Source organism: Balaenoptera physalus (genome assembly GCF_965194825.1).
Source record: "Balaenoptera physalus genome assembly, chromosome: 20".
Classification (NCBI taxonomy): domain Eukaryota; kingdom Metazoa; phylum Chordata; class Mammalia; order Artiodactyla; family Balaenopteridae; genus Balaenoptera; species Balaenoptera physalus.
Genome location: NC_138901.1, coordinates 39,678,034 through 39,701,394, shown reverse-complemented (window position 1 = coordinate 39,701,394; position 23,361 = coordinate 39,678,034). Strand labels below are relative to the sequence as shown.

Sequence of the window (23,361 nt, the reverse complement as noted above, 5' to 3'; positions counted from 1 at the left end):
AGGAATCCTGTGAGTGGTGGTGCTCCATGAAACAGGAAGTTTCAAAAGCAAAAGAATTCCTCATATTGGCATTTTTTAAAATAGATTTATTTATTTTTGGCTACGTTGGGTCTTCATTGCAGCACACGGGCTTTCTCTAGTTGTGGCGAGCGGGGACTACTCTTCGTGCACGTGCTTCTCATTGCGGTGGCTTCTCTTGTTGCGGAGCATGGACTCTAGGCGCACAGGCTTCAGTAGTTGCGGCTCGCGGGCTCTAGAGCGCAGGCTCAGTAGTTGTGGCGCACGGGCTTAGTTGCTCCGCGGCATGTGGGATCTTCCCGGACCAGGGCTCGAACCCGTGTGCCCTGCATTGGCAGGCGGATTCTTAACCACTGCGCCACCAGGGAAGTCCCCATATTGGCATTTTTGATGTGATTCCATGTAGTGCTATAAACCTTACTAAGAGTTCTAAGTGTACATTATTCAACTATTACCCAGTAATGTTCACAGCATTTTCCATTATTTGAATATTCACTGTAGGCTACAGTTCTTGTAAATACTACAAACCAAAAATTTTTAAAGATATATAAATTTATTAGAGTTTGAAAAATATTGTAAGTGTTTAAAGAATAACTTGAGATTTGGGGAATTCCTGAGAATTCCAATTCCTCGTTTGTGAATCCTGGAGGTTAATATATGTCAGGAGTTCAGAAACACTAGTACCAAGAGGTCAAATTTGTGCCTAGAATTTCAGTAACTCATGTGGGTTTTAGGGTTTTCAGCAGCAGTTCCATGAAGGGCCAGAAGGTGGAGGTGGTGCTTCATGCACGTAGCTTGGTTATTCTCTAAACAGTATCACTCTTGACTCTTGAGAGCAGGAAAGCTTTTTCCTTTGCTTAGGAAGGAAATTTCAGAAACGTCCACACATCCAGCCTATCTTCAAAATATTTCAGGGAGAAATAGTACTACACAAACTCTTATTGAAAACAGAAGAGGAGGAATTCACCAGTAAAGCCATCTGGGGCTACAGTTTTCTTTGTTGATCTTTTTTTTCCCCCTTAAAATTTATTTATTTATTTATTTATTTATTTATTTTTGGCTGCGTTGGGTCTTCGTTGCTGCGAGCGGGCTTTCTCTCTAGTTGTGGCCAGCGGAGGCTACTCTTCGTTGCGGTGCACAGGCTTCTCATTGCAGTGGCTTCTTTTGTTGCAGAGCACGGGCTCTAGGCGCGTGGGCTTCAGTAGTTGTGGCTTGCGGGCTCTAGAGCGCAGGCTCAGTAGTTGTGGCGCACGGGCTTAGTTGCTCCGCGGCATGTGGGATGTTCCCGGACCAGGGCACGAACCCATGTCCCCTGCGTTGGCAGGCCGATTCTTAACCACTGCGCCACCTGGGAAGTCCCAGGGAAGTCCCTGTTGATAGTTTTTTAAGCTATAAATTCTGTTTCTTTAATACTTAAAATACCTATTCAGGTTATCTATTTTTACCTGAATGAATTTTGGTAGTTTGTGTCTATCAAAGAATTTGTCCATTTCATCAGTGTTCTTGATTTCAAAAGCATAAAGTTTTTTATACTGTTCCCTTATTACCCTTTTAATGTCTGTAGAATCTCTAGTGATGTCCCCTCTTTTATTCCTTTTTTTTGCTCTTTTGTCTTGGTCTGCCTAGAAGCTTTTCAGTTTTATTGACCTTTTCAAGCAACTATCTTGTTTCAATGATTTCTTTTTCTTTTGTTTTCCTGCTAATTTAATTTCTGTTCTTTATTTCCTTTTACCCAAGTTTATTTACTCTTTTTTTTTCTAGTTTCTTAAAGTAAATGCTTAGACCATTACTTTGAGGCCTTTTTCTCTTCTATAATATAAGCATTTGATGCTGTAACTTTATCTTTTAAGCACTGCTATAGCCACATCCCCAAACTTTTGATATGTTGTACTTTTATTTCCATTCAATTCAGAATGTTTTTCATTAATTATGGAAAATTCTTGGCCATTTTCTCTTAATATATTGTCTCTCCTTTGCTGTCTTTATGGCTGTCTAGTTGACACAGTTTGAACCATTCCTTTTTTATCCCTGTGTTTCTTAACCTCTTTTTTATAATGGCAATCTCATTGTTCTTTAAAACTCTGGTTAATTTTCTCAGTTCTGTCTTTAAGTTTTTCGACCTTGCCTAAATTCATCTATTAATAGTTTAATTTTAATGACTATATCTGAAAAGTCTAGTAATTAAAAAAAAAGTCTATCCTTTTCTTTTCCACATTAAACAGAATTTTGTACTCTCAGTTTATTTTATTTTGTGAAAAAATTTGTGGTATTGTCCTATGTTGTATATCTGCTGACTCTTACTTCAAGTAGATTGTCTTGTTTGTAAATTTTGATTGGAACATAACTTTTTGAGACTTTTTCTACCCCTTGTGAGAATCATCCCTCCCCCCCCCGCCCCGCCACTATAATTGTTGTGACCTGGATTGTAGAAGCTTCCCACCAGAGAGGTCTTTTAAATATGTTTCAAGACTATTCATGAGCATTTTTATATCTGCTTTAGTCTGTGTTAGATAATTTCAGCATTATCTCTGTCATCTCAGCACTGATGTTCGTTCTTGTCTTTACCTGGTTTTTCATACGGTGAAGCTGTTTTGGATTGTATCCTGGACATTTTTAATATGATTTTATGAGACTCTGGGTCTTGTTTAAATCTGCCAATCTGTTGGTACTTCTAATTCTTGTCTACACCAGTATGCCTGTCCCTATTTGCTTTTCAGAATCCTCAAATAGCCACTTCATGCATTCTGTCCAGGTTTTACAGCTGCATCCAGTGGGAAAGATGGGGTGGAATGTGCTTGCTTCATCTTACCTAGAACCTTCCCTTTAGAGGAGTAAATTGCTTTATTCGGATAAAGCAATTTTAAATTGCTTTATTTGGATCACACTAGCTCCTGACCAGTTTTTATGTTACTTTCCTAAGATTTGAACCTCAACCTTAATCCCAAACTTAAATTATGCACACAGGCCTTAGTTTGAATTCTGAGGTGAGCTGAGTCCAGAAACAAGACAAAATTCCCTGCTGTCTTCCTGTGACAGTAGACAGAATTATTTAGTTTATTCTTTCAGTAAAAGTTTTAGCTTTTGGCAGGGAGTGCAGTTTTAGTCTCACTTTCGACTCCCTTTCTATGGTGGATCCAAAGTTTTTTTTTCCTATCCCCAGCAGAGTATTAAAGACTTTCGCATCAAGCTCTCTGGGGCAACTGCATCTACCCCACTAGTTTTCCTTATCCTTTTTGTCTCTATACCTATGGATTTCCGTTCTTTCTTTTAAATATAGCTGTTCATTAAAATTTTTAAGTTTATATTTTATCTAGCATTTATAAGGGTTTGTAGCAGAAAGATTTTCAGATTTTCTTGATCACTGTCTTGTTGAAACAGAAGTACTTTCTGTACTATAAAAATTCTATAGAACTTTACTTTTAAAAACCTACTCATATGCAAAAAAACAAAATTGGAGGCCCAAATGGGATAGTAACTCATTTATTACTAAAATTACTGGAATTTTTTAATATACACAGCTAGATATAAGTGTAAATGTGTATGTGTATTTATGAGTGTTTATATTTATATATGTTTTAGGCTAGAAACTGTCGAATCAGGATTAAAAGAGCTGTTATCTCTTATGACTCTTTAGGGGGAAAAAAAACCTATGTTTGCCTTGGAAAAAGTGTTCTCAGTATAATGAAATTAATACTGGCTTCAAATTACAACTTTTCAGGTACTGTGGAAAGGGCAGTTTTAATTTTTGAGAACAAAAATAAATACTGCTCTAAATAACTAAAGAGAACTTAGGTTTGCGTGGTTACTTTTTTCTTTGTTTTGTTTGCTTGGTATCTTCTGTTTTCTTGGCATTCAGTGTAAAATTCACTAGGAATCTCAATTTAGGATAGGGAGATTGCCTTTTTCTTGCAGTGGTTTCTTGTCAGAAACACGTTCTCCCCTTCTCTCCCGCCAGGAATGAGTAGCGACAGTGATACTGAATGTGACACTGAGAACGAGGAGCAGGAAGAGCACACCAGCCTGGGCAGATTTAGCGACGCTTTCATGGCACAGCCCCCAGATGAAGGTGCAACACGTGATATCATTTCACGGGGATTAATAAAACCATCTCTTCTGCTGCTGCTGCTGCTTCCTTCGCTTCTCCTTCTGCTTCTGCTGCTTCTGCTTTGCTGCTTCTGCTTCTTTTTCTTTCTTAAATTATTGTCATTTGTGAGACGACATTCTGTGGGGTAAACTAAATGGTGAGTACTGAAAACATTTGGTAGGTAGTATTTGCCTGGTCAGACACCACCTGCTGCGTGCTGCTTACGGGGTGGAGCAAGTGTTGGCAACCTGCTTTGGTACAGCCTATGACCTGAGAATGGAAAAAGAAAACAAGCCAAACAAAAAACAATTTTCAACGGAGACCATTTGTGGCCTGCAGTGCCTAAATATTTACTGTCTGCTCCTTTATAGAAAATGTTGCCAGTCCCTGGGGAGGTTTCAGATTTTTTTTTTTTTTTTCTTTTCAGAGATATTTGTAGCCTAGCTAATAAGGTAGCTTTTTTAAAGATAACTGTTTCTGACTTCTTAGAAATGCATGCTGATTATAGAATCGTTGATTTTATTACCACTTTCTCCTAAAAAAGTCTTAGGAAAAAACTCACTGAGAGAAACCCATTGTTAGTAGTTTTGTTTTGTTTTATTTTAGGTGTACAGCATAATGATTTGATATATGTATACATTGCAAAATGATCACCACAATAAGTGTAACATCCATCACCCATTGTTAATATTTTATCCAGAGACCTTAATGGTCAATCTGAGCATTCCTCTATAAGAGTTCCTGGAATAACAACATTGTCAGGCTTATGTTAATTGTCAGCTTTATATTTTACATATTTCCCTGATATTCTAGTGTCTTTTGTAGTACAGATTCAGTCATTTGATGATTTTTTAAGTATTAAGGTACTCTTAGCAATATTCTCTGTTTATAAAAGAAGCAGCCAAATTTCAGGCAAGTTATTTTGAGTGCTGATGAGTTTTTGTAGTGATACTTGCATGTGCAGTTTAATTGGCTTTGAAACACATTTTATGTTTACGAAATCAGTCTTCAGAGTGTACATCGTCATCGTTTCCTATCCCCTTCTTTAACTGCTCCCAGTGTCCCAAGGACGACAAAGTCAGGCAGTGCCTTTCATCTTCTAATTGTGGGCGTCTATTACACATTTTGTTTTTTTCTCCTTTATTTTCCCTTTGAGTTTGCTTACACTTGACTCAGATCAAAAATTCTCTAAAAATAGAGATTTGTTCACAACCCAGCACATCTTTATCACCTAAATAACACACTTGGTAAGATCGTTTAGAGATAAGGAAAAGAAAATACTGGTCTTTTAAAAATGTTAACTCTTTTTTTTTTCTCCTAGATACACATTCCAGTTTTCCTGATGGTGAACAAATAGGCCCTGAAGATCTCAGCTTCAATACTGATGAAAACAGTGGAAGGTAATTTTCAAATCAAGAAAACTGACTTGCAAGCTACCTTGACCCTGAATTTTGCTGTAGTTGGTGCTCAAATTTATCAACAGTCAGATAATCAGATTTGGTCTTATTTTTTTCATCATCTCTACTTGAAATAGTAATTCTGAAACTTTAGAAAGTAGCACAATTCTAGTGTAAGACATTAGTACACAGGAAAAAGTGTGGGAAGAACTCTGTGTAATGTAATGAAATAACAGTGTAGCCGCAATTAATTTAGTAAACAGTATATTCATAAAAGGCAGTTTGTCTACTATAACAGAAGGGCAATTAACTGCCAGGAAACGTACCTGGAGACAGTGCACGCACTCAGTAACCTGCTCAGCATCGGTGCTCTTCTGTCTTGGCTAGACACTCAGTTGCGTTTAAATGACCACCTTTATATTTTGGGTTTTAATTATAGTTTATAGTTTCACTAGTGCCTGTAGATTAGTGAGCAGAAATATTACTAATGTGTAGATTCTTCCCTGTAGACACTTTATGTGAATAACTGAAGTAACACTAGACTGAATCTCCTCTTTGGAATATGTTGACTGACTGAGGTTAATTTATTTATCTTTTCTTGTTTGTTCAAGTGCAGGCACACTGATTAATGACACCTAAGCTTTCTTTTGTGTGACTTTTACAAATGTAATTTTAAATGAATTAAGTTAATATGGATTGGTTATGTTCCTGGTCGTATGAACACATGTAAGAACATTTAAAATTATTTCGTTTTTTCTGCTTCTTACTAAACAATTATAATGTAACGAGTATTTTAAAACCCTGTTTTCTCCTTTATTTTCATTAGTTGGACATTGATTTCAGTGTCAATACATTTAAAGATTCCTACATACTGTACTGTGGCTTACATGAAACTGTGGTATAAAGTTTACTTTCATACTCAGAATTAGTCCAAAATAATTGCCAAACTTTATCATTGTGCTCTTGCATTTGTTTTTGAGCTGCTATACTATTTGTGAAAATTACACTGAAAGTTGACTAAGAGACTATTGAAAAAGCATGAATATATACACGTGAGAGGCATCTCATCTGCTTATTTTTTACTTAATGAATATTGTTCCCTTTTCCATGTCTAGCGTCTTGCCGAATGCTGTGATTCATAGTTTGCTTTTGTTCAAAACAGTTTGCACTTTTTGTTAATAAAATGATGCTGAGAAAATGTTATGCCTCTGCAATTTATTAAAAGTGGAGCAGGAAGCCCCCCTTTTTCCTATTCCTATTGCCTGTGTATAATAGAGGCTGTTGAGCTGTAAGTAGATGCATGAGGAAGTTAGAAGACTTCTTTATAATCTCCATAATGTGTATGCTTACTTTTTCTCCTTAAATTAGTTGGAAATATTTAAGTAGTATAATCATATGAGAAGTTAAAATTTAGCATTTGCTTACTACCATGATAGCATTGGCGTGCCGTCGTATAGTTATTAGGTAGCTTATTGTGCAATGCTCTGAAACATTACTAATAAGTTCTTCACATTTCATTTTCTATTAGCTGGAAATGTATTTATGTTCATTACATTTTGATGAGATCATATTCTAAATCAAACTTACTTCTGTGCTACATTGTAATGGGTAAAACTATAATGTAAGAATTTTGCACCTTTAGTGTTGAGAACAAATCATTGTAAGAATTGATTTTGTAGAGGTTTTTTTTTTTAATTGAGGCTTACAGAATTCATAAAGACAAGTGTGATTGACTGTGTTTTGGAACTCTCACTATTGCGTAGCTGTTTCTTGACCTGTATGTGATATACAACTGAGTGCTTTCCAGTGTACCTTTATAACTTATTTTCAAAATATGGAAAACCACTTGTGGTTAAGAACTAAGAGAAGCCGGAGAATAGACTGTTCATTTGGGGAAATTTACTTGTAAGAGCTTTTAGCACAAGTGATTTAATCATGAGATTCTCTTGGGTCATTAATCTATACAATAACCTTTTTTTTTTGAATTTTTGAATTTTATTTTATTTGTTTTTTTATACAGCAGGTTATTAGTCATCCATTTCATACACATCAGTATATACATGTCAATCCCAATCTCCCAATTCATCACACCACCACCACCACCACCACCCCCGCCGCTTTCCCCCCCTTGGTGTCTGTACGTTTGTTCTCTACATCTGTGTCTCAATTTCTGCCCTGCAAACCGGTTCATCTGTACCATTTTTCTAGGTTCCACATATATGCGTTAATATATGATATTTGTTTTTCTCTTTCTAACTGACTTCACTCTGAATGGCAGTCTGTAGATCCATCCATGTCTCTACAAATGACCCAATTTCATTCCTTTTTGTGGCTGAGTAATATTCCATTGTGTATATGAACCACATCTCCTTTATCCATTCGTCTGTCGATGGGCATTTAGGTTGCTTCCATGACCTAGCTATTGTAAATAGTGCTGCAGTGAACATTGGGGTGCATGTGTCTTTCTGAATTATGGTTTTCTCAGGGTATATGCCCAGTAGTGGGATTGCTGCATCATACAGTAATTCTATTTTTAGTTTTTTAAGGAACCTCCATACTGTTCTCCATAGTGGCTGTATCAATTTATATTCCCACCAACAGTGCAAGAGGGTTCCCTTTTCTCCACACCCTCTCCAGCATTTGTTGTTTGTAGATTTTCTGATGATGCCCATTCTAACTGGTGTGAGGTGATACCTCATTGTAGGTTTGATTTGCATTTCTCTAATAATTAGTGATGTTGAGCAGCTTTTCATGTGTTTCATGGCCATCTGTATGTCTTCTTTGGAGAAATGTCTGTTTAGGCCTTCTGCCCATTTTTGGATTGGGTTGTTTGTTTTTTTAATATTGAGCTGCATGAGCTGTTTATATATTTTGGAGATTAATCCTTCGTTGACTCATTTGCAAATATTTTCTCCCATTCTGAGGGTTGTCTTTTCATCTTATTTATGATTTCTTTTGCTGTGCAAAAGCTTTGAAGTTTCATTAGGTCCCATTTGTTTATTTTTGTTTTTATTTCCATTACTCTAGGCAGTGGATCAAAAAAGATCTTGCTGTGATTTATATGAAAGAGTGTTCTTCCTATGTTTTCCTCTAAGAGTTTTATAGTGTCTGGTCTTACATTTAGGTCTTTAATCCATTTTGAGTTTATTTTTGTATATGGTGTTAGGGAGTGTTCCAGTACATGTAGCTGTCCAGTTTTCCCAGCACCACTTATTGAAGAGACTGTCTTTTCTCCATTGTATATCCTTGCCTCCTTTGTCATAGATTAGTTGACCATAGGTGCGTGGGTTTATCTCTGGGCTTTCTGTCCTGTTCCATTGATCTATGTTTCTGTTTTTGTGCCAGTACCATATTGTCTTGATTACTGTAGCTTGGTAGTATAGTCTGAAGTCAGGGAGCCTGATTCCTCCAGCTCCATTTTTTTCCCTCAAGACTGCTTTGGCTATTTGGGGTCTTTTGTGTCTCCATACAAATTTTAAGATTTTTTGTTCTAGCTCTGTAAAAGATGCCATTGGTAATTTGATAGGGATTGCATTGAATCTGTAGATTGCTTTGGGTAGTATAGTCATTTTCACAATATTGATTCTTCCAATCCAAGAACATGGTATATCTCTCCATCTGTTGGTATCATCTTTAATTTCTTTCTTCAGTGTCTTATAGTTTCCTACATACAGGTCTTTTGTCTCCCTAGGTAGGTTTATTCCTAGGTATTTTATTCTTTTTGTTGCAGTGGTAAATGGGAGTGTCTCCTTAATTTTTCTTTCAGATTTTTCATCATTAGTGTATAGGAATGCAAGAGATTTCTGTGCATTAATTTTGTATCCTACAACTTTACCAAATTCATTGATTAGTTCTAGTAGTTTTCTGGTGGCATCTTTAGGATTCTCTATATGTAGTATCATGTCATCTGCAAACAGTGACAATTTTACTTCTTCTTTTCCAATTTGTATTCCTTTTATTTCTTTTTCTTCTCTGATTGCCGTGGCTAGGACTTCCAAAACTATGTTGAATAATAGTGGTGAGAGTGGACCTCCTTGTCTCGTTCCTGATCTTAGAGGAAATGCTTTCAGTTTTTCACCATTGAGAATGATGCTTGCTGTGGGTTTGTCGTATATGGCCTTTATTATGTTGAGGTAGGTTCCCTCTATGCCCACTTTCTGGAGAGTTTTTAATCATAAATGGGTGTTGAATTTTGTCAAAAGCTTTTTCTGCATCTGTTGAGATGATCATATGGTTTTTCTTCAATTTGTTAATATGGTGCATCACATTGATTGATTTACATATATTGAAGAATCCTTGCATCCCTGGGATAAATCCCACTTGATCATGGTGTATGATCCTTTTAACGTGTTGTTGGATTCTGCTTGCTAGTGTTTTGTTGAGGATTTTTGCATCTATATTCGTCAGTGATATTGGTCTGTAATTTTCTTTTTTTGTAGTGTCTTTGTCTGGTTTTGGTATCAAGGTGATGGTGGCCTCATAGAATGAGTTTGGGAGTGTTCCTTCCTCTGCAATTTTTTGGAAGAGTTTGAGAAGGATGGGTGTTAGCTCTTCTCTAAATGTTTGATAGAATTCACCAGTGAAGCCATCTGGTCCTGGACTTTTGTTTGTTGGAAGATTTTTAATCACAGTTTCAGTTTCATTACTTGTGATTGGTCTGTTCATATTTTCTATTTCTTCCTGGTTCAGTCTTGGAAGGTTATAGCTTTCTAAGAATTTGTTCATTTCTTCCAGGTTGTCCATTTTATTGGCATAGAGTTGCTTGTAGTTGTCTCTTAGGATGCTTTGTATTTCTGCGGTGTCCGGGGTAACTTCTCCTTTTTCAGTTCTAACTTTATTGATTTGAGTCCTCTCCCTCTTTTTCTTGATGAGTCTGGCTAATGGTTTATCAATTTTGTTTATCTTCTCAAAGAACCAGCTTTTAGTTTTATTGATCTTTGCTATTGTTTTCTTTGTTTGTATTTCATTTATTTCTGCTCTGATCTTTATGATTTCTTTCTTTCTGCTAACTTTGGGTTTTGTTTGTTCTTCTTTCTCTAGTTCCTTTAGGTGTAAGGTTAGATTGTTTATTTGAGATTTTTCTTGTTTCTTGAGGTAGGCTTGTATAGTTATAAACTTCCCTCTTAGAACTGCTTTTGCCACATCCCATAGGTTTTGGATCGTCGTGTTTTCATTGTCATTTGTCTCTGGGTATTTTTTGATCTCTTCTTTGATTTCTTCAGTGATCTCTTGGTTGCTTAGTAACGTATTGTTTAGCCTCCATGTGTTTGTGTTTTTTACGTTTTTTTCCCTATAATTGATTTCTAATCTCATAGCGTTGTGATCAGAAAAGATGCTTGATATGATTTCAGTTTTCTTAAATTTACTGAGGCTTGATTTGTGACCCAAGATGTGATCTATCCTGGAGAATGTTCTGTGCGTACTGGAGAAGAAAGTGTAATCTGCTGTTTTTGGATGGAATGTGCTATAAATATCAATTAACTCTATCTGATCTATTGTGTCATTTAACGGATGTCTTTCCTTATTAATTTTCTGCTTGGATGATCTGTCCATTGGTGTAAGTGAGGTGTTAAAGTCCCCCACTATTCTTGTGTTACTGTCGATTTCCTCTTTTATAGCTGTTAGCAGTTGCTTTATGTATTGAGTTGCTCCTTTGTTGGGTGCGTATATATTTATAATTGTTATATAATCTTCTTGGATTGATCCCTTGATCATTATGTGGTGTCCTTCCTTGTCTCTTGTAGCATTCTTTGTTTTAAAGTCTATTTTATCTGATATGAGTATTGCTACTCCAGCTTTCTTTTGATTTCCATTTGCATGGAATATCTTTTTCCATCCCCTCACTTTCAGTCTGTATGTGTCCCTAGGTCTGAAGTGGGTCTCTTGTAGACAGCACATATATAGGTCTTGTTTCTGTATCCATTCAGGAAGCCTGTGTCTTTTGGTTGGAGCATTTAATACATTCACGTTTAAGGTAATAATCGATGTGTATGTTCTTATTACCATTTTCTTAATTGTTTTGGGTTTGTTTTTGTAGGTCCTTTTCTTCTCTTGTGTTTCCCACTTAGAGAAGTTCCTTTAGCATTTGTTGCAGAGCTGGTTTGGTGGTGCTGAATTCTCTTAGCTCTTGCTTGTCTGTAAAGCTTTTGATTTCTCCATCGAATCTGAATGAGATCCTTGCTGGGTAGAATAATCTTGGTTGTGGGTTCTTCCTTTTCATCACTTTAAGTATATCATGCCACTCCCTTCTGGCTTGTAGAGTTTCTGCTGAATAATAAGCTATTAACCTTATGGTAGTTCCCTTGTATGTTATTTGTCGTTTTTCCCTTGCTGCTTTCATTAATTTTTCTTTGTCTTTAATTTTTGCCAATCTGATTACTATGTGTCTTGGTGTGTTTCTCCTTGGGTTTATCCTGTATGTGACTCTCTGCGCATCCTGGACTTGGGTGGCTGTTTCCTTTCCCATGTTAGGGAAGTTTTCGACTATTACCTCTTCCAATATTTTCTCGGTTCCTCTCTCTCTCTCTCCTTCTGGGGCCCCTATAATGCGAATGTTTTTGCGTTTAATGTTGTCCCAGAGGTCTCTTAGGCTGTCTTCATTTCTTTTCATTCTTGTTTCTTTATTCTGTTCCATGGCAGTGAATTCCACCATTCTGTCTTCCAGGTCACTTATCCGTTCTTCTGCCTCAGTTATTCTGCTATTGATTCCTTCTAGTGTGTTTTTCATTTCAGTTATTGTATTGTTCATCTCTGTTTGTTTGTTCTTTAATTCTTCTAGGTCTTTGTTAAACATTTCTTGCATCTTCTCAATCTTTGCCTCCATTCTTTTTCCGAGGTCCTGGATCATCTTCACTATCATTATTCAGAATTCTTTTTCTGGAAGGTTGCCTATCTCCACTTCATTTAGTTGTTTTTCTGGGGGTTTATCTTGTTCCTTCATCTGGTACCTAGCCCTCTGCCTTTTCATTTTGTCTATCTGTCTGTGAATGTGGTTTTCCTTCCACAGGCTGCAGGATTGTAGTTCTTTTTGTTTCTGCTGTCTGCCCTGTGGTGGATGAGGCTATCTAGGAGGTTTGTGCAAGTTTCCTGATGGGAGGGACTGGTGGTGGGTAGAGCTGGCTGTTGCTCTGGTGGGCCGAGCTCAGTAAAACTTTAATCCGCTTGTCTGCTGATGGGTGGGGCTGGGTCCCCTCCCTGTTGGTTGTTTGACCTGAGGCGACCCAACACTGTAGCCTACCTGGGCTCTTTGGTGGGGCTAATGGCGGACTCTGGGAGGGCTCACGCCAAGGAGTACTTCCCAGAACATCTGCTGCCAGTGTCCTTGTCCTCACGGTGAGACAGAGCCACCCCCCGCCTCTGCAGGAGACCCTCCAACACTAGCAGGTATGTCTGGTTCAGTCTCCCCTGGGGTCACTGCTCCTTCCCCTGGGTCCCGATGCACACACTACTTAGTGTGTGCCCTCCAAGAATGGAGTCTCTGTTTCCCCCAGTCCTGTCCTAGTCCTGCAATCAAATCCCTCTAACCTTCAAAGTCTGATTCTCTAGGAATTCCTCCTCCCATCACCGGACCCCCAGGTTCGGAAGCCTGAGGTGGGGCTCAGAACCTTCACTCCAGTGGGTGGACTTCTGTGGTATAAGTGTTCTCCAGTTTGTGAGTCACCCACCCAGCAGTTATGGGATTTGATTTTATTGTGATTGCGCCCCTCCTACCGTCTCACTGTGGCTTTTCCTTTGTCTTTGGATATGGGGTATATTTTTTGGTGAGTTCCAGTGTCTTCCTTTCAATGATTGTTCAGCAGTTAGTTGTGATTCTGGTGTTCTCGCAAGAGGGAGTGAGAGCACGTCCTTCTACTCCGCCATCTTGAACCATCTCCTACAGTAGCATTTTGAGGTGTCCCTCTGTCCTTTATTTGGGGGGAAGTACCCATTTTGTTTTCTGTTTTTAAATTGTAAATGTTCTTAACCTTTACTCTTATTTTTAATGACCTTGAGGTCTTTTTAGTCAGTGGATTCCCCATAATGGCATAGGGATATTTGAATCATAGTACATTTTGGATCTTGAGTATGTTTTTGGCTTTTCTTATGCTGTCAGGTTATGTATAAAAGCAGTTAGGAGTGCTGCCCTTGTTTTAGATGAATTGAGAATTGGTTGAGACCCTTTTACATTGGTGGAATTTGAGTTCACTGTGTCAGCAAGACTATTTTTGGTTGTTATAGCTATAGGAAATTTTGAAGGTATTTCTTTATGCTTGCACAAAAATTTTGTAGGGAAAATTATTTGAACTTAATTGGTATATTATCTTCTCATATATTTTAGAAACCCAAGCCATTTGTACCATATTCTGATTTCTGATTCCATATTAAGAATAAAGTCTATCTCTTGAAAAGCAAAAAAAGCAAGCTTCTAAAGAAATGATCTGTAACTGCCCTCCTGGCATAAAATTCTCTATTTTTATAATTAAAGTTGATAACAGGTTTCATGAAAAAAACAAACTTGTAGGTAGCTAAAGGATGTACTCAAAAGCAGTTCTCCTATGATGAAGAAAATCATGTCCTGTCTGTTTTGTTGGGCTCCAGCTCACCTCAAGTATTGTTGTTTGTGAATTTAAAAATAGTAAGAAATATGCAGCATATACAAATTCACACAGTCCATTGAGGAAGACCTCTGGGGTTCAGTTAACAAGTATCTGCCTGGCATTCCCTCTAGGGGTAGACATCCACCTTGTTGTGTGAATCAGAACTTTATTCCTTTTTACTGCTGAATAGTATTTCACTGTATGGATGTATACAATTTATTCATTTACCATTGAAGGACATTTGGGTTATTTCTAGTTTAGGGTGATTATGAACCTTATAAACATTTGTGTGTAGATTTTTGTGTGAACATAAGTTGTCATTCTCTAGGGTAATGTTTGCCTTGGAGTGGGATTGCTGGGTATGTAATAAAGAATTTGGCCTTTGTCCCTGGTTTCTGGGACATAGCCTCTTAAGTCCTTGGAATTTCCTGAGCGATAGGAGTGTCTTTGTTACTTATGGTGGATCCTGATAGCTTAGTTAATGAGATGACTCAGGATGAGGACTGGCCGTGCCAGAAAGACTAACCATGTGATTAGAGGATTGGGCCACAGAGTCACATGTTATCAGCCTGAATAGTTTAGACTCATTGCCAGTGAGTCAGTCATGCTTATGTAATGAAACCCCAGTAAAAACTCTGGACATTGAAGCTCAGCTGAGCTTGCCTGGTTGGCAGTACTCTGTCATAAATTGATGTTCTGGGAGGGTAACATGCTCTGATCACAAGGAAGCTTCACACTGGGACCCTCCTCTACCTCACCCTATGTGTCTCTCCTTTTGCCAGGTTCTGATTGGTATCCTTTTGCTATAATAAAACTGGAATTGTAAGTATTTTCCTGAGTTTTGTGAGTTGTTCTAGTGAATAATCACACCTAGGGGAGGGTTGGTGGGGGAACCCGAAACTTGCAGCTGGTATCTGAAGTGAGAGCAGTCTTGTGGAGGACTTTGCCTTTAACCTGTGAAGTTTAGCCTAACTCCAGGTAGTTGGCGTCAGAACTCATTGCACTGAGTCATTCGGTAGGTATATGCTTAACTTTATAAGAAACTGCCAAACTTCCAGAAGGCACTGCCATTGCATTCCCACCAGCAACATATGAGGGTTTCCAATTATGCATATGTTAGACTGATATTGTTCCATAGCTCTTATATGTTCTGTTCTGGATTTATTTTGCTTTTGTTTTTCATTCATTCTTTTCCTTGTGTTTCAGTTAAGGTAATTTTTATCGACTTATCTTTAAATTTACTGATTCTCTTCTCAGCAATGGTAGATCAACTGATCAGCCCATCAAAGGCATTCATCATCTTTGTTACAGTATTTTTCATTTCTGGTATTTCTATTTATTATAGTTTCTGTTTCTTTGCTGAAATCACCCACATGATCTTGCATGTTGCCCACCATTTCCACAACATATTAACCATAGTTATTTTAAATTCTGTAAGCTCCAAAATCCTTGTCATATCAGATTCTGGTTCTGATGGTTACTTCACTCTGTGTTTGGCTTTTTTGTTTTTGTTTGTTTATTTTTTTTGGAGTTCAGGTTGTTTTGTTTGTTTTTTTTAATTTTTATTAGAGTATAGTTGATTTACAATGTTATGTTAGTTTCAGGTGTACAGCAAAGTGAATCAGTTATACATATACATATATTAACTCTTTTTAAGATTCTTTTCCTATATAGGTCATTACAGAGTATTGAGTTCCCTGTGCTATACAGTAGGTCCTTAATTAGTTATCTATTTTATATATTGTAGTGTGTATATATCAATCCCAATCTCCCAATTTATCCCTCCCCGCCCCCTTCCCCACTGGTAACTAATTAAGGACCTACTGTATAGGTATTTACAAACATAAATTTGTTTTTTCATTTACAAACATAAATTTGTTTTTTACATCTGCAACTCTATTTCTGTTTTGTAAGTAAGTTCATTTGTACCATTTTTTTAGATTCCACATATAAGTGATATCATATGATATTTGTCTTTCTCTGACTTACTTCACTCAGTATGACAATCTCTAGGTCCATTCATGTTGCTACAAATGGCATTATTTTGTTCTTTTTTATGGCTAAATAATATTCCACTGTATATATGTACCACATCTTCTTTATCCACTCCTCTGTTGATGGACATTTAGATGGCTCCCATGTCTTGGCTATTGTAAATCGTGCTGCCGTGAACATTGGGGTGCATGTATCTTTTCGAATTATGGTTTTCTCCAGATATATGCCCAGGAATGGGATTGCTGGATCATATGGTAGCTCTATTTTTAGGTTTTTAAGAAACCTCCATACTGTTCTCCATAGTGGTTGTACCAGTTTACATTCCCACCAAGCTCAAATTTAATTGGCTCAAGTTACAAAGGTCCCCAAGGCGGGCCTGGGAGGGGAGGCCACCTGGAGAGAACCTGGGAGAGGCAGGTTCCCTGCCAGTACCCACCACCCCGGTTACTTCACTCTTTTTTTTTTTTTTAATAGTTTTATTTATTTATTTATTTATTTTTGGTTGCGTTGTGTCTTCGTTTCTGTGCGAGGGCTTTCTCTAGTTGCGGCAAGCGGGGGCCACTCTTCATCGCGGTGCGCGGGCCTCTCACTGTCGCAGCCTCTCTTGTTGCGGAGCACAGGCTCCAGACGCGCAGGCTCAGTAGTTGTGGCTCACGGGCCTAGTTGCTCCGCGGCATGTGGGATCTTCCCAAACCAGGACTTGAACCCCTGTCCCCTGCATTGGCAGGCAGATTCTCAACCACTGTGCCACCAGGGAAGCCCTACTTCACTCTTAAGAATATATTTTTTCTTGTTTTCAGATGCATCTGTGTATTTTGTTGAAAACACATTTTGTGTAGGACAGTAGATTGATGAATGGGTTTTCTGCCTAAAAATGGGCAGGCCTTTCCTGCTGCTTAGACCTTTACTGCAGAATTTGAATTAATCTAGTTAGGAGTTGTGTTTGGTTTGAGGTTCATGGTTGCTGTGATTAACCTTAGTGGCTTCGAGTTCCTATAGCAATACATTGCATTCCTGATTGGGGATGGATTACCAGAGTAGTGTCTCTTCTGACCTTGAGTTTAGGGCTTCCCTTTGTACTGTGCCTCAGAAAGTTGTTAAGTCTCTGCATGCTGTTGTTGCTTTCCTGTCCTTCTCCCAGAAGTGTTCTGTTATTTGAAGCTTGACTGGAGGCAGGGGAGGGACTGACATTCTCGGATTAAGGGGAAGCTTTAGGCACTGTGTGTTTCAGTTTACTGTGTCTTGATTCACTTGCCCCTCCACAGCTAGTTGTAGACCCGGTGATATTCCTACCTCCCCCAGAGTAGGGTTTTTCTTCCCTGTTCCCTTTCATCAGCTGCAGCGACTTTTCACAGGTACCCTAAGGGTGGCAGCATTTGTGGCCCTTTTCCCCCATAGAATAACATTTATGTAGGAGAGATGGGAGAAAGGGTCTGATAGTTTCTTGACTCTCCTACATCCCACTGCTGGGTCTGCACCACAGTTGACCCTTAGGGCTGTTTCTAATCTTTTCTTTGAGCACCTGGTAGAGTTTGCAAGAGAGTGCAGACTCCACTAATTTCTGCAGCTGCCAGGACTTCCCGCTGTCCTGCCAGCACCAGTTCATTACTAACTCATGCTAAACAGTTCTTTCCGGTGTCTGCTTACAGCTACCCTATGGAGACTAGTGCTGATGGCTCATCCTTCCCGGCAGGTGCCTGCCGCCCCTCTTTAGATTTGGGCCAGTTGCAACCTCAGCTTTCTGATGGGTTTGAAAAAAGTCATAATTTGAAGTTAATCTGGACTTTTTTTTTTTTTTTTTTTTCTTTTGTAAGGGTGGAAGCAATATTCCCTTTAGCTCTACATTTCAGAATTGGAAGCTGGAAGTACTGCGGTTTTCAAAATATATATAATTATATTGTTTGAATTAAAAAGTAAGTGTAATTAATTTCACATTCACAATTCAGAAAGTAATGAGCCATTCTTAGTTTTCTATCCAAAAGAATTTTTTATTTTTCTTTTAATTATAAAGGTGATAAGATTATAGAAAATTTGGGAAGTACAAAACTGAAAGAGCCATGTGTGTGTTTGTGTTCCTTTTAGTCTTTTCATAGTGATATTTTTAGATTTCCCCTCATTTATCGCTAGTTCCCACATTAACCCATACATGGCTTCATAGTCTTACGGAAGTTTCATAGAAGTTTTAAAATTCTGTCTAGGGAGGGTTAAGAGCAAATGGTGACATCCGTCATTGTATAGTTTGGGACATAAATTATATGGTCTGCTCTGTTTCTAAAAACCTTTTTCTCCACTTGGCACATTTATGTGTTTTTTCCTATTAGAGAGTCTTCTCTTCCATTCCTGCAGAGCCTCTGCCCAGCCAGAGCCCTTGCCTGAGTCCTGCAGGGCAGTTAAGTCTGTCTCCTTATGTGCATTTAGGAAAGCCTACTCCATAGGCCTCCCTGCTATTCAGTTTCATTTGATCCCATAGCAACTCTTATTTGGCTTAATTGCCCACCCTGAATGCCCTAGCTCCAGGATCTCCCAGTGTAACAACTGGCAGGGACAACTTTTTCATCTTTGGTTAAATTCCAGTTACTCATTTGAAAGATGGTTTCTCCAAATACATATAATTCCTGACATATTTCACATTTATTTTTTCCCTAGTCCTAAAGCAGGATAAGAAAAATCAGAACCTGTGTGTGAGGGCCCCTGCTTGCACCATGAAGCAGGGCACATCTCATCTGGAGGTTTCATGACTGGGGGTCTTAGACTCAGCATAAGAGGGATGCTAAACTCAGCTGCTCAGGACGAGAGCACTTTTCTCCTGATCACCACTTAACAGTTTTGGGTCTGAGAGGAATTAGATTTGTTTGAAATATAAATTAAAAAGGCTCTTCTATGAGATTATTCCTTGGCCAAGCAGAAGTAGGTTTTCCTAAAGTGCAATAGAAGAGTGTTCTTTACTAATTGCTGTTAAAATGACAGAGGACAAACTTGTAATGGAAAAAGAAAATGAACAATTAAACACCTTATTTCAGGCAATCATACTGGATAATTTGGTAATTTAGATAAATTTCTATTAAATTCAAATGAGTTCAGTATACTTAGTGGTTTGCTTAATATCTTGCTGTGTGCTACTGCTTCCGAAAGAGATGTTCCTTTTGAACTAAGAATACTAATAGGGGATTTTTTTCAAGTATAAATAATACTTAGCAAAATATTGCTTTTCTTTCATTCCCTGCTTTAGCAAACTCTTGCAAATACATGATTCTTGCAGACCTTCACTTTGTTTTCTCAATTATTCTTTCTTTGGGTTCTATATAAAGTCATACTAAGTACTTGAATGAATTTAATGTAATTAGGAGTTTAAGGTTGTTATAACTATGGTGGGGAGAGGAGTGTAAGAATGCAGTGTATTGATTAGGTTTACTTATTTTTCAGGTTTAATGCCATTCCCTTAGATGGAGATGTCTTGTTTTATCAGCTTTATTTGTCCCCCACATTGTCCTTTCTTTCTCTTTTTATCTCCTGTTACTCTTCCTAACAGACTTTCAGCCACAATTCACCTGATTATTTCCTTTCTTCCAGTTTGAAACAAAAAGGGGAAAGACTTAAGGGAGAGGGAAGAACTTGGGCTGGACGCAGAGTTTGAAGAATAAAGTAGTTGGGAGATTGGAGGAGTCAGCACTTAGCCGTTGGCAGGTCCTGTTCCTCATGCATCTATTTTAGGATAACCCCCTGCCCCCAACATTAAACTGATGGGGGAAACGTGTAAGATGAGATATATCTCTTCTGGTTTTTCTGGGGAGGGAATAACAGTTGTAGCAGCACTTAGCAAACTTTCTTTTTAAAATGTTCCCACTTTAAAGTTTAGAAAACTGCCACCTTAGGATTTTAATTTCAGTTCTGAGGGAATCAACCTAAATCCCAGCACTAAGTAACCTTCCTTTGAATAAAAAGACAATTGCCTAGTGGTTTTAAGTTGCTGGGTTTTATTAAGATATTGGCAAAATGTGAACATACTTCTTACCTGAATGAACAGTTTTAATAAAATATGAAGGATCACTCATGATTACAACTGAACTCAAAAGTGAGTTGTAGAGAAGATTTATAAATTGATAAATTTGCTTGGTAAGAAATGATTCACTTCATTTGCTCCACTCCATAGAGAATTCTTTGCAGAGAAATGTCATGAACAAGAGAACAAAGCCTGTCTCTCACCAAAGAGCACCTAGAGTAAGAGGTAACACTGACGTGTCTGTACATTATCTCATGCATCAAAGTTTATCAGAGTATTTTCCTTTTCCAGAACAACTGCTGTGTCAGTCTGGAGCTCCCTATCTTATTTCATATTCTCTAATTAGTATAATATAAATAGTCTTTAAAACAGAAGATAAAATGCTGCTAGAGGAAGTAACAATAATTATTTTTCAACACAGTACCATTTCTGGGAAATAGTCGTAACACTGGCAGTATCTTGTTTTGGAAAAAAGCATTTAAGCTATTCACGGGTCAGAACAGAAGAGTGCGTATTTGTCCTTTAACGTCATGTGATTTTAAAAGGTGAAAAGAAGCATGTTCTTTCTTTTTCTAATTTATGATCCAAAGAATAATTCTCCTAAATTATGGTATGACCAAAACTTTTATGGCATTGCTTCGGTGTGAATGATCACTGAGTGAACGAATTATGTTTAAACAAACATTAAAATAATAATTTAGATCACTTTCTTACAAAGCCTCAGCAAGCCTTTGATGGGGAAGGAAGTACTTGAACCACAGCAGTTTTATCTGTAAACACTTAACTTCTTTATGCATCATTTCATCTGCCCGTTGGATGTTGCGCTTCTTACTGGCACAGTGTTCCAACAAAGGAGTATGGTTGTCATGAAGATGCAGTGTGACACTATACCACCATGTTGACATTGTAGTACCACTATAAATGTGGTCAGAATCAGACTCAGTGTAGACATTGACATTGTTGACATTGTCCTTGGAAAAGGTGTTAACTTTCGAGGATCCTCCTAGTTAAATTAAATGCAACAGTAACTTTATATTAATTCAAGGACAATGGATGGCACTTTTAGGTAAAGAAAAGATATATACATGTATTTCCACCATCCTTTTCAGTACAGACCTAAATGGGATTAATAGCCCCAGTGTGTGGTGCTGTAATGTTGCTTAACCTCAGATATCCCTCAAAAGCACACATCCCGAAAGTGAACAAAGGAAACCTTTAAATTAGGGACTGATTCCCTTTGAAACTCACAGTGAATGTACAAGGAGTTTGTATTGACTTCAGTTAGTGACTTGAAGTCTGTTTCCCTAACCAGTACTGCACTTTCTTTTTTATATTTATTATTTCCTATTCTAACAAACAAAACCTTAGCAAGCAAACAAGTTGATGCAGATCATGTTAAACTGTAAAAGGGATACTGCCATCTTAAGGATTGAATGTAGAACTTCCACCATCACTAAATTACACAATGAATAAAAGTACAAAACACGTAATTCACAGACTGTACCTCAGCATTAACGGTTAATATATATTATATACTTTTATATCTGTCTAATATTTTTACAATCACCAGATACACCATCATTAAATACAAGTTACAGAAACGTGTAGATACCATTAGTAAGAGGGGGGACTTATTGCTTACGTCAGCAAGCAGCAGATGAGGGCACAGGATTTGAACTGAAGGGAACTACTTTCTATCACCAGTGGCATTAAGATATAACACTGCATTTCACAAAGCACTGCTTTTTATCTAGTTTATAGAACCAAGAGCAGTACATATCAGACCAATAACCACTACTTTAATATGTATTATAGAATTTTAAAGGACTTACCTTACAAGTGGTACCTAACTATTCTATAAATATGCATGTCATGAACAAATGAATAGTAGTTGCTATTTTTTACAATATTGGCTTATAACGTGACCACACTAGAACTACTTTGCTTTATTTTCTAGAGGGCTACTGGTATCAGAAATGGAGTTAACACTGCTTATGTAGTTACACCTACAAAATTCAGACCCTTAAAGATGTGGTCTCTTAGTCCCAATTTCATCCAACCATTTTTCCCCACTGAAAAAACCTGTCACTTGTACCTTATTTCCTTTCACCTTCTTTATTCTGATCAAAATCATTAGCAATAGACAACTATAGAAAAGTCTTTAAAAATGTTTTAACTTAGCTTAGTGCTTTGGGCTAGAATATATACCCGTGCTCTGCGTCAGGACGGTGAACAGACTCCGGTGCCCACGGTTGGAGCCACGGGTGCCCCTCCTCCTCAGCCAAGTGTCACAAGACGAGAAGAAATGACGTCAAAATAAGGGAAAACAAATACTGAAAATCTCTGCTTACATCCAAATTTTAAAAAGTAAAATCTGTAGATTATCAATCTGTTGCTAAAGTGAATCTGTTTTTGTTTGTTTGATACAGCTACACTGGCACCCCAAAATACGCTACAGTCCTCTACGTTTTTAAGATCCAGGAATCTTTTAGTCCTCCATTTTGAGTCTGGGGAACATAAAGTAATTAGTATTAGTGTGTTAGTATTATGTTAAAACGGGATTGCTCAGTGCACGTTTCTCAGCAAGAGCATTTAGCACCTCCCAACAGGATGAGGGAGTGAGCCCTGCAGCAGGCAGCTCCTGCGCATTGGCGAGGCTGCTCCGTGCTCGACTGGGGGAGGGGAAAATGTCACGTGGAGACACTCACGATTCTCAAAGAATCAGGCTGCTTCACTGAATGAATCTGATTATTAGTTTATTTGCCGCCTCTAGTTGCAGATATGGTTCTGACCTGAAACTGTAGAAATGACAAAAAGCAGACAATTTCAGAATGTCAAATGTAAATAAATATTGAAAAGAGAGAAACGTGTACTATTTGGTCTGAAGCTGCCGGACTCAAATGTACAACTAAACAGACCTCAGCTGCAGTAATCTGCAGTCTCCTTTGCACTTGGCCTCTGGGCTCACTTTAGGCAGTACTTTCAGCCTCTTCCACACCAATTATTTCATTCCCTTGGGGGAAACAATTTTAGAGAAGTTAAAACTAATATTTTTCATTCTCCAACACCACTTTTTATTTGATCGTAGTACATGCCTTTGCTGTCTGAACTTTTTTTTAAAAAAAAGCAGAAAAAAATAGAAATACTATTTGATTTTCTTTTAAAATGGCAACTTGATTCTAGTATATTTGTACCTGAAATCATCTCCATTAAAGAAGTTTTACTCCTGAGATGAAGGTACAGTGAAAAACACATTAGCGTCATAGGTTAAAACCAATTGACAGCAGTCTT

The 23,361-nt window shown here is 37.8% G+C and overlaps 1 protein-coding gene and 1 pseudogene across 17 annotated transcripts in view; one reads left to right on the top strand and one right to left on the bottom strand.

Moving 5' to 3' along the window:
* Positions 1 to 23,361, bottom strand: part of LOC309649739 (synaptosomal-associated protein 23 pseudogene) — a 424,755-nt pseudogene that overhangs the window by 211,529 nt on the left and 189,865 nt on the right. The gene's annotated exons all lie outside the window — the stretch shown is intronic.
* The window catches only part of TRIM37 (tripartite motif containing 37), a 282,148-nt gene that overhangs the window by 111,224 nt on the left and 147,563 nt on the right, over positions 1 to 23,361 (top strand). For 10 of the 16 annotated variants that reach the window (XM_082439948.1, XM_082439952.1, XM_082439951.1 and 7 more), the window contains 2 exons: positions 3,974 to 4,084; positions 5,424 to 5,502. In XM_082439948.1, coding sequence (XP_082296074.1) covers positions 3,974 to 4,084; positions 5,424 to 5,502 — 190 coding nt within the window. Of the gene's footprint in view, positions 1 to 3,973; positions 4,085 to 5,423; positions 5,747 to 18,395; positions 19,613 to 19,640; positions 22,284 to 23,361 lie in introns of those variants that run through there. The other 6 variants (XM_082439953.1, XM_082439941.1, XM_082439943.1 and 3 more) reach the window with 4 other exon arrangements.